The sequence below is a fragment of the Homarus americanus genome, unplaced genomic scaffold (genome assembly GCF_018991925.1).
Source record: "Homarus americanus isolate GMGI-L3 unplaced genomic scaffold, GMGI_Hamer_2.0 scaffold25467, whole genome shotgun sequence".
In the NCBI taxonomy this organism is placed as follows: domain Eukaryota; kingdom Metazoa; phylum Arthropoda; class Malacostraca; order Decapoda; family Nephropidae; genus Homarus; species Homarus americanus.
Window position 1 is genome coordinate 6,539,587 of NW_024732867.1, and position 11,030 is coordinate 6,550,616.

The following is an 11,030-nucleotide window of genomic DNA, read 5'->3' on the forward strand; positions in this document are numbered from 1 at the left end:
ACTGCCTCATATCATGCAGTTTAGCTTGAGACCAACTTCTGCTGCCGACTGTACATTACGATTAAGAAACAGTCTTTACAAGATGTGTAAAAATTCCGGCTACCAATCTGTATATTAAAGTACTGAAAATATTTTCCAATATATAGCAATAAATTTATTTATTTCACGGGGGAAATTGGGCAGGAAATATTTCAAATGTATCACCATGGTGAACAAATGTGTTATTTGCTCACCAGAGGGGCCACCATGGCTGCTCACCCACACATTCATGCTAGCCCGCTCAGCCTTTCTGAGTGTGTCGAGTAAGCAGCCGACTCTGCTGAAGATTACGACTTCTAAGGCGAGTGTAAATGGGTTGCTAGTGACATGTGAAGTGAATGGAAAGCTTAATGGAAAAGATTTAATACTGTAACTAATATTTTTTATTTGTTCGTTTCTATAGGTGTGAGATTGTCAAGTGAGGGTGGCAGTGTGGCATCTGCTGCGAAGTTTGGTGTTCCTTGATATTGAAACAGCCTGTTGTTCCCGAGCCTAGAGTTCATTGGTGCTTTAGTTGGTAAGAAAATAAACTTAAGTCAAATTTAGTCACTTTTTTGGGCCTCCAGAAGCTAACCCTACTTTCCCCATTGATTACATGGAATTATATATAGCGATTTAGTATATAGCAAACATCGTTGGACCCTATATCCCAACCCTACTGTATGCACATGCTTAGACGGAACACTGTGCTCGTGTGTTTAATTTGTAAGCTCATCAGTGTACTGTATTGTACAGTTAAGCACCAATATCAATATGCCGTTTGAGTTCACCCTGCAAACATTCTCACCGAGATTTTTGTGCATTATCTGTACTGGTAACAGATTTTTGGGGTTTTATCTGTAACATCTGTTACATTTTCATCTTTATGTCAGACTAGAATGAACTCCAGGTACTGAAGCATAAATTAGTTCAGTATTGGGAGGGTTTACTGTAAGATGAAGAAAATTTCACTGGTCAACACTAACACAAGGAAATACCTTTATTGGCAGTGGTTGTTTGCACAGCATAAGGAGAGGTGTTATAGGTGGCTGTCGCAGCAGCCGCCGCAGCTCCTGGATACGTGCCAGTGTAGCTCGCCTTGGGGGTCACTACAGGAGTTGTCTGACGTGATGTGGTCGTGTACGCACTGGCATTGGTATAAGCAGCTTTGTCTGTAGAAAAAACATCTAAGGTCCTTCATGACCCCACACTTATTGGCAAAAAAGCACACGATTATACTACTGTATACAATCAGATTCCACTTCATCTGCTCTCCTGCCCTATACCCACCTGACTATGATCTAAGTTTTGTATACAGTATATTTTATATACCATACAACAAAATTTAAGTCATGTAGTGATGTACTACATAAATTTTTTAGCTTTTACAATACAATACTGGTTGGAAAATTTCAGTAGAGGAACTTTTATAATGATGCGGGATTCCACAGACTAACAACCTCCATGTGTCAAACTCAATCACCTCTCCTACTCACTAAACTAATCATATTGGATACCTGTACTAGTCTGGAAGCCATAACCACTTACTATAAATTTGTGCCACTATCTACCATATTCCATTCTCAACTAAATGTGGCAAAAGACATACAACACTTCTCTCTCAAACATTGAACCCATTTCTCCACAGAGTAACTAAGTGCTTCACATCTTTAATGCTGTTAAACTATACACTTTGCTCACTCGTCTACTTACACATTATTCTTCAAAAGTACTTTACTGTACTGTATATGGACTTCCCTTTGGCATACTCCACTAACAGTTACCAAATCAACCAATCTACTTCGCCCTTCCACTACACTACCACAAAAGACCTATTTCCATAACATGTACTGTATATCTGTACTTCATCAATACAGTATTTTGTAAGCCATGTAACTTTCCAAGGGCTTCATCCCATTATTTTTATCTTTTAATTCCTATGTACTACGGAACATTGGCACTGCCTACCCAAACAAGTGGTGTGGTATATACTGTAGATCTCACACTAAACCTCTTTTTTTCACTCGCCACAGATTAAGAGCTCCTGAAACTCTTGTTTGGGATTATCATTTTCATGTGCTTCCTCAATGTGATCTAAATAAGCACAGATACTGTACCACATACCAAAGTTAATCATTCACCATCAGTTTTTTCCGCGCAAACTTCCTGAAAAGTATGTTGTTGCTACTAAATTACCCACGATCATCTCCCAATATTATAGGAATATTCTGTTTATTTCTGTACAAAAATCTCCCAATGGAAATGATATTGTAAAACAACCGACTACAGCAGTCTAATTCATGACACCACAGGTTTAATAAGCAAATACAATAATTTATAATTTTCTGGAGACTGAAAGATGCTCACATTAAATTAAAAATAAAGTATAGTTTGACTGAACATAACGTGTGTAAAAAAAATTAGTTCCATCTTATTTCTATAAGTTAAATATCCTCGCCTAAGAATTGTAGTAAGGTAATAACAAAGAATAAGACGCATTCTTTCTGAAAGCTGAAGTCTAGTGTATTCTGCTCGGCAATCCAATGTGACCAACAAAGTTTGCGACCCAAAAATGCGGTTTCCTCAAACTGATCCACCTAATTCAACCCTTTTTGGTATTAATTCAACAGCTAACAACCTAAAAAAGAGTATAACCATTAACTACAATGTGTGGCAAGAGTATCATTATTTAACCTTGATTTGGTCAAAATGATAAATGAACATCTTACAATTTTTACACTTGCATTCCTTGTGTTGTTAACTATGTATGCACTCTTCTTTTTTGCAGATAAATCTCTCCCTCATAACCAGAATTAAATTACAGATAAGTGAGAAATGATTGTATACACCAAAAACTAAATATTGTACAATACAGTATTCACATTATATTACATTGTATATATCAAAATACAAATATGGCATTATTGCACTACTATACAGTACTATCTATCAATCATGATCATTGTCTTACTATGGTAGTGAGTATCTGCACCAGTATAAGCAGTTGCAGAAGACGGCTGTGCGTAATAGGTCTTGGAAGAATCGTAAGCCGCCGCCGCTGCTGCTGCTGCCGTTTGTGTGGTGCGGCCATAACCATAATCATAGGTGGCTGAGGCAGCAGCACTAGGGTAGGTACCAGCTGCAGTGGAATGGGTAGCAGCTGCAGCAGCAGTCTGATATCCAGTATCATAGGTAGAACCTGCTGCCCGCTGAGTGGTGTATGTACCAGTAGGGGTGTGGCCAACTGGATAGCCAGTTTGACCGGTTTGGTAAGCAGCAGCTGCATTTGCTGCCGCACTGCATAAGAAAGAAAAAATTATCATATTACTTCCAGATCTGGAGAAAATATCTTGCTTAAATTTATTATAAACAATTCTCTAACTGTACAATATGATACAAGACCCTTCTCAGGGTACAACAAAATTACAAACATTAAGTGACCACTATAGGCACTAACTTGAACCATCAGACTTAAAGGAATACAATTTTGATCACACGAAGTGAGTAGGGCTTTAAAGTAAAGGGAAATGTAGGAAATATCAGTATACATGTCCTATCTAACCTAACCAGAAGGACCTAACCTATCCAGGGGAGCAGAGCCTCCTGGATGCCTCAGTGTGTAAACCTAACCTAACAATCACAAAAGAAAAACAAAGTAAAGAAACCAAACCTGAAATAAGAAACGTAAATTACTGACAATGACGTGAATAAGTACTGTACATGCACACAAGTATCACGAACTTGTACTCCCTTAAGTGAAACAGAAAAGTGAAAGTAACTCGATAATTATAATTTACGACGGAAACACCATCGAGTATTTTTTTCACTATCTTCCTATACGTGTCAATATAAAGTTCCGTGCATGGTCACTACAAAATATTTATCAATAATATTACTTTAGTTGGAAAAAGTCAAATCCTACGACAGTATTCCACTTATTATATTAATAACAGGTGCTGTATCCATCCTTTTTTGTGTCAAGTTCCCACTGTCAATACTCATAACCAAGTATGAAATGGATTAGTGTTATTATTCATGACTATGAAACATTTGGATGACAAACAAGTAGCCTGATACTGTACTCAAGTACAGTAAACAAAGATGGCATTGGCATGTACCTGTAGGAGGGTAAAAAAAAATTGGATTCGACACACCTCATATTAAACTTTAATTAAAAGGATATTACGATTAAAGCTGTAATTTGTTTTATTTTAGAAGGATTATTTATTAATTAATGAGCTAAAGAGACAGTTTTACTGTATGTAGAGTAATAAACTTAAGGTCAGGAGTCCAAACATTTTGTTTATATTTGCGGCTCAACTCTCGGCCCCTTCAGGCCCTGCCTACATTTGCTATGGTTGTACAGTATATCTGTAATTTTTACACTGTGTTGACATAAAACTATAAGCATGTGGAGATTTGATAGAGTAGTGCCACCAGTCTGCCTTTCAGTTGTACTGTGTTTTGTAGAGACTAGTGCACTATAATACTGTACTGTCTTCATTATCACCCAGTAATTGAAATAAATTATACCCCATTTCAGCATATTGTCAGTTTATTTTATTAAATTCTTACAACCAAAAATGTGAATAAAGCCTAAAAAGAGAATCGGGGGAGGTGGTCACCTGCAACAGAAGCTGTAGAAGGGCTGGTACATTTTTCCATCAATTAACCCACAAATTTGGGTAAGTTTCAAAGGTTTACCTCCAACTCAGCCCACAGATTACTAACTCGGCCCACCTTGCACGCTTCAAACAAGTAACTGACTAGAGGTTCAGGAACGAGTGATTTGTTTGATCTCTTTTGGTTCACTGAAATACGAAGAGTGTGAATGAGTGAATACCGAGGGTTCAATCGGTATGAAGGACGAATTTTATGAGTTTATGTTAGTAGAACTTGATCAATGAACCATGATTCACATTTGTAACTTGTGTTTCTCAGGGTGATTTCGAATAGGGTTTGAAATTATTGCTTTCAGCAATTTGCCTACAACTGATGTGAAACTGATTGAACGGTAGTTTGAGGATAGTGATCTATCTCCCTTCTTGAAAATCGGTATCACATTCGCTATCCTCCCGGATTCTGGTACTACACCCATTTTTAATGACATGTGAAACAAATTTGTTAGGGCATACTAAGCTTTTACCTTACATTCCTTTAGTACTCTGCTTACTAACATCGTTACTAGTCACTAGTATCTCGCTTGATCTATTTTCTTCACTATCTCTGTATATACTGTAGTCGGTGTCTTGGGTATCGTTTAAATTTTCGGTGGTGAAAACTGTTAAAAAAAAACCTGTTCAGATTACTGATTATTTCTCCGTCGTTATCAGTTAGTTCGCCGGTATTGGTCCAATCTTGTCTCGTGTTTTAGTTTGATACATTTGAAAGAATCCTTTGGGGTTTGACTTCGTCTCCCTTGTTACCTGCAGTTCATTATTCCTCTGCTTTTCTTATCTCAGTCTTAACCCTACTGGCCAATACCTTATTATAATCTAGGAGGTAAACTTCACCACGATTTATTCTCCTACCTATAGCCTTCCTTTGTCCAATAATATTCTTTAAATAATTATGTATCCATTTGGGGTCATTGTTGTTTGATTCAAGATTTCTGTGTGGTATGTTCTGCCTTTGTGCATTAAGTAACTCATTATTTAAATTGTTGTGGAACTCGTCAACCTCAGATCTCGTGATCAGGTTATCCTCAACCGTCATATTTTGAGAGGGTGTCGTTGTCAGGTCGCCCGGTAAAGTCATCTTGTGAACTATATATAAATTTGTATACAGTATATATAAAAGAAAAAAATAGCCTCTTCCACATATGTCCATTAATATAGCAATAAGATAGAATGAAAAGATAAATAATAACAAATCAATTTCTCTCCCCTTTACAATCGATGCTGCTTTTTATCAACGCACTTTTATCATTCATGCAAAAAATATGTTAACTTTTACTATTTAGTCCGAGTTCGTTAACCTAAGTGGTCCGAGTTGGACTTCAACCGTTTCAAACCCCGCTATACAGGTAGAAAAATTGGTACTGTACATAATACTTGAACAGAGTGGTCCAGCCTCAACACTAATTTCAGGAACTTGCTCAATAGAATATAAAAGATTTATTGCCTCAAGAAACTATTACAAAATGCAGGACTGTTTTTGCAATTTCACTTCTACGATTTTCTTGCATTTTTGTGTTTACAGAGGAGCTGCCTCTGTCCACATATACTTTCTAAGATTGGTCACTGTTTCTTTTCAGATATTTTTTTAGATACATTCTACAATGTAATTAATAAAAAAAGGGGTAAGCAACCAAGCCAACCAAGAATAATAGTTACTTCCTAGATGATCATTCTAAAGTATAAAATTCCTTTGTGATAAAAACCACTGCTAAACCCTAATCATGACACGCATGGCTAGCCCGTGTTTGGATGTCTTCCTCTGTCAAATTTGGAAAAAAAACACATACAGTACCTGTACTGCAAAACTGTTTCCTCGTGTATTTTTGTCACTTTCTCGGGGTAAAACACTTTTCGTTAAGTATCAACAAATGTTTTTATGAAGTTGCAGCTGCTGTTTGTCTCTTAGTGAGTACAGTATAACAGACACCTGATGCTCATGTAAACAAAGATGGGGAAAAACTAGGGACAAAACCTGAATAGCAAAAGTGCTATTCCTCCTCTCGAACCATTATATTTTTGAGATAAGAAATAAATTGGCTGCGATACAGTAGTTATTTTTCATTAGACAGCTGGTTAACCCAGACCAATGTCCTTAAATATTATACAGTACAGTATACCCAAAAACTAATGATAATCTTAGTACAGGTAATAAGATGGCACCAATAACAACATAAGAATGGAGGAAACTGCAGCTGGCCTATTGACCCAAACTAGGCAGTCCCATTTACACCCAACCCCCATCGCTCATACATCCACCCACCTATGTTTGAAGCTATCCAGCATATTCGAGTTAATGATGATGTTTGGTAACTTGCTCCACTCGTCCATTACACTATTTCCAAACCAATATTTGGCAATTTCGTGCCTAAATCTAAATTTGTCAAATTAAAAACCATTGCTACGAGTTCGCTCCTGGTTGGATAGTTTGAGTACCTTTGTTATATCACCTTTGTTTAGCCCTGACTTCCATTTATACACCTCTATCATATCGCCCCTTAGTCTACGTCTCTCGAGGGAGTGCAAATTAAGATGCTTTAACCTGTTTTTGTACTCGAGGTTCCTAATGCCCGGGAATAGTCTTGTCATTCTCCTCTGAATTCTTTCTAAGAATTCTATATCCATTCTGTAGTACGGTGACCAAAACTAAACTGTGTAATCCAAGTGAGGTCTCACTAGTGCAAGATATAGTTTTGGGATAACCTCGCTAGCCTTGTAACACTCTCTTTTGTATGAACCCAAGTACTTTATTAGCCTTGTTTCGAGCAAATACACATTGTTTACTTGGCGTAAGATTCCTACTTATCATTACTCCTAAATCCTTCTCAGTCAGATTTCTCTAATGTCATTGTTCATCTGGTATCTGGTCTCTCTGTTTACATCTCCTAAACTAAGTACTTTACATTGGGTCCGACTAATTACCCAAATGTACCCGCAATGAAGTCAAATAATGCTCCTACATGAATAAATCGGACTGCCAATCACTTCTCGACTAGTATCCGGTGTCACGAAGTCACAAAAATTTGGTAAACTTAATTTAATCTGAGTTAATAGATTGAGTGCATGTACCTAACCTAACCTAACCTCGACTAGTATTTGGTGTCACGAAGTCACAAAAATTTGGTAAACTTAATTTAATCTGAGTTAGTAGATGAAGTGCATGTACCTAACCTAACACAACTCAGATTAAATTAAGTTTACCAATTTCTTGTGACTTTATGACACCAAATAATAATCGAGAAGTGATTGGCAGTCCGATTTATTCATGTAGGACCATTATTTGACTTCATTGCGGCTGCATTTGGGTACATTTGGGTAATTAGTCGGATAGGTTTACATTTGTCCACATTGAATTTACGTTTATTAGACCATTCAAAATTTTTTTTTTTAGATCTTCCTGTAGTTTTGCAGTCCTCGTCGGATTTAATTACACGCCCTATTTTAGTGTCATCACCAAATTTACTCATGTTGCTGTCTACGCCTATATCTATGTTGTTTATGTATATAATAAATAATAATGGTCCAAGTACTGAGCCTTGGGGTACTCCACTAGTGACACTACTCCAATCGGATTTAGTGCCGTTAAAGCTCTCTGGCTGTTTCCTGTCCTGTAACCACGCCCTAATCTATTTTAGCATATCTCCTCCAATGCCATGAGCCTCCAACTTTTCTTATTAGTCTTTAGTGAGGGACTCTGTCAAAGACTTTGCTTAAATCGAGATATACAAGTTACCATATTTTATTAATGTAAGAAAAATTTGGGAAATTTAAATAATAATGCCTAACAAGAAATCTTTAGCATCACAGTTAATTATGTAAACCAAATCAATATGAAAGAGATTGAACTTAAATAAATTTTGGCCATAATTTTATCCCAACACTCAGAACATGTATGCTGCCAAAAATTATAATAATCATTCCAATTCAATTCTTGTAAACCTCACAAGCGGAACTCCTTTATTTGAGGTAACACAGGAGTTGAGGTGATACCCCCCCATGACAGCCAAACCAGGTTCTATTAACAGTCCCGCATCTTAAAATTGCAGGAATATGTTAGCCTTCCTCAAAAATGTTGAACATTGACTCAAAATTCGCAGACGTTACATTAAATAAGAAAAATCAGGCGGTGATATTGGGTGGGATAATTCTAAATCCTTAATCAATAACCATAGGCATCCTGCCAGCTGAGCGAGCACGCCAACACCTCGTATTATAACTCCTTTCACCCTCCACACACGGCATTCTTATGATTAGACATTTTTATAGCTGAATAGGGTTGAAATGTCACCTTGTATCACATTACATTAAAGTTTTGTTATGAGTTAATGCAGTATGTAGGACCAATGTGCGCAGGGGCAGCATGTGCTTTGCGCACGCTTGAAGGTCCCGGTACAAGCTTTATATTTGACACTTTTCTCTGAGAATAAGATATTATACAACTAAACACTGTGTTCCATAGTAACCTATACATACCTTAGCCCACTCCAGTACATTTCAACAGTGTCCCGAGGATCACTACAGATGAAAGAATTAAAATAATTCAGGACTTAAGACTGAGCGTGATCCGCTGCTCCTGGCGCACACAAGCCGGGGGACCACACAACACCCCGCACCGCCCAGACCACTCCGCCTCCTTAAGTAGTTCTCTCTTGTCTATACATTAATCTCTCTCAACTTACACTGATATTGTTTGTTAAATTATGGTATGTCGCCTTATCAAGTAAAATTCGATGTTCTGGGTAATTATCTTGGGTGTCAGTTAATAATCTAAGGACTATTTTAGAGACAAAAACTAGCTTTTTTTTTTCAGTAATACACATCTAACAGCAGTACAGTATTTTATCACAAGCGATTGTGTATGGTATAGGCAGCTGTATATACACATAAATTATTTAAACATCTATTACATCATTTAAATGGAATTCTATCAGTCTCTCACTCACGTCAATATTTACAGAAGCTTTGACAATTGTGAGAGATCATTCCGATAATGAGGATGAAACATGCGCACGCCGTACATCCTTTCTCTGCTTAAATTTAAATCGAATATAATAATGTACAAGCTTTCACGAATTATGCAAGTGTCTTAATATGCGGATGTGCAATATTTGGAGTGAGTTGCTCCATGCATAGCAATACAAAATTCACAATTGCAATTTTCCAGATTCACAACACATTTATGCTGGACAGATACAAGAAGGAAGGAAGGGGACAGAGGATGCAACCCCTCCCAGTTTACTGTATATATATATATATATATATATATATATATATATATATATATATATATATATATATATATATATTAATTAAACGGTCTTTTGGTGACGAGGATAAAAGAAAAGGAAAAAGTAATCAGAGACGTGACCGAAATCCAAGGGCCAATGAGCCATCAGTGTGAAGAGTGATAAAAGTAAAAGATGAAAAGTTTACAGCCCGAAGGCTTAAAAAATATACATGAGACAAAAATGATTTATTACATAAGCAAAGAGTTACGGGTTGGGTGGATAGTTTTAACAAAGCTTATTACGAAAAAAGAAGAAAGAAAAGTAATATTCGAAATATGCAAACAGAGTAATAGGGTTTTATATCTAGAAGTGTAAGTAATAAGAGGCAGTGTCTTATTGCAACTATATCTTGCGCCAGCTGCCGCACCTCGATTATGCGGTTCAGTTTCAGGAAGTTCTTGTAGTGGATTCCTCACCTACTAACGTTGCTTGTTGCTGAGTAGCCGACCCGCGAATTCCCCAGTGTATGCCTCGTGGTCTAGGTCAACCAGCGCCGCCTTACATGACGGAGGTCTACAATCAAGCCACGCCTACCCCCGCTATATAAGACCACACCTGGCCGTGACCTGCCCCTTCTTCTAGCTACAGCCGCAGCAAGCAACACCTCCTCTGAGCACCCTCACCAACCAGCTCTCCCTACTCACGCTTGTAACCACGCTGCCTCCTCCCAACACCAGCCACCAAGCTACATTGTACATCCAATATAATATGTATACAGAGAGCACATTATGAGTTTCCTTTCTCCATCCCATCCTGAGTGTGAACCAAGTATCTCGTACCCCACACCCTTATTATAGAATGGATATCAATTCACTGGAGTCAGTGCAGCGAAGGATGACGAAAATGATTCCGGGACTTAAAAACCTACCATATCAAGATGGATTTGTGGGGTTTCGAGATATTTCTTCGCACTCAGGATGGGATGGAGAAAGGAAACTTACAATGTGCTTTCTGTATACATGTTGTATTGGATGTACAATGCAACTTGGTGCTGGGAAGGCAGCATGGTTGCAAGCGTGATGTAGAGAGAGCTGGTTGGTGAGGGTGC

General features: G+C 37.6%; 1 protein-coding gene across 5 annotated transcripts in view; it reads right to left on the reverse strand.

Moving 5' to 3' along the window:
• The window catches only part of LOC121869170 (zinc finger RNA-binding protein-like), a 50,967-nt gene extending 41,643 nt beyond the window's left edge, over nucleotides 1-9,324 (reverse strand). For 4 of the 5 annotated variants that reach the window (XM_042370383.1, XM_042370381.1, XM_042370380.1 and 1 more), the window contains exons 1-3: nucleotides 9,168-9,324; nucleotides 2,990-3,315; nucleotides 1,017-1,205 (exon numbers count right to left, since the gene is read on the reverse strand). In XM_042370383.1, coding sequence (XP_042226317.1) covers nucleotides 1,017-1,205; nucleotides 2,990-3,315; nucleotides 9,168-9,187 — 535 coding nt within the window. In that variant the 5' untranslated portion in view covers nucleotides 9,188-9,324. The remainder of the gene's footprint in view (nucleotides 1-1,016; nucleotides 1,206-2,989; nucleotides 3,316-9,167) is intronic. The other variant, XM_042370382.1, reaches the window with a different exon arrangement.
• Nucleotides 9,325-11,030: the final 1,706 nt, after the last annotated feature.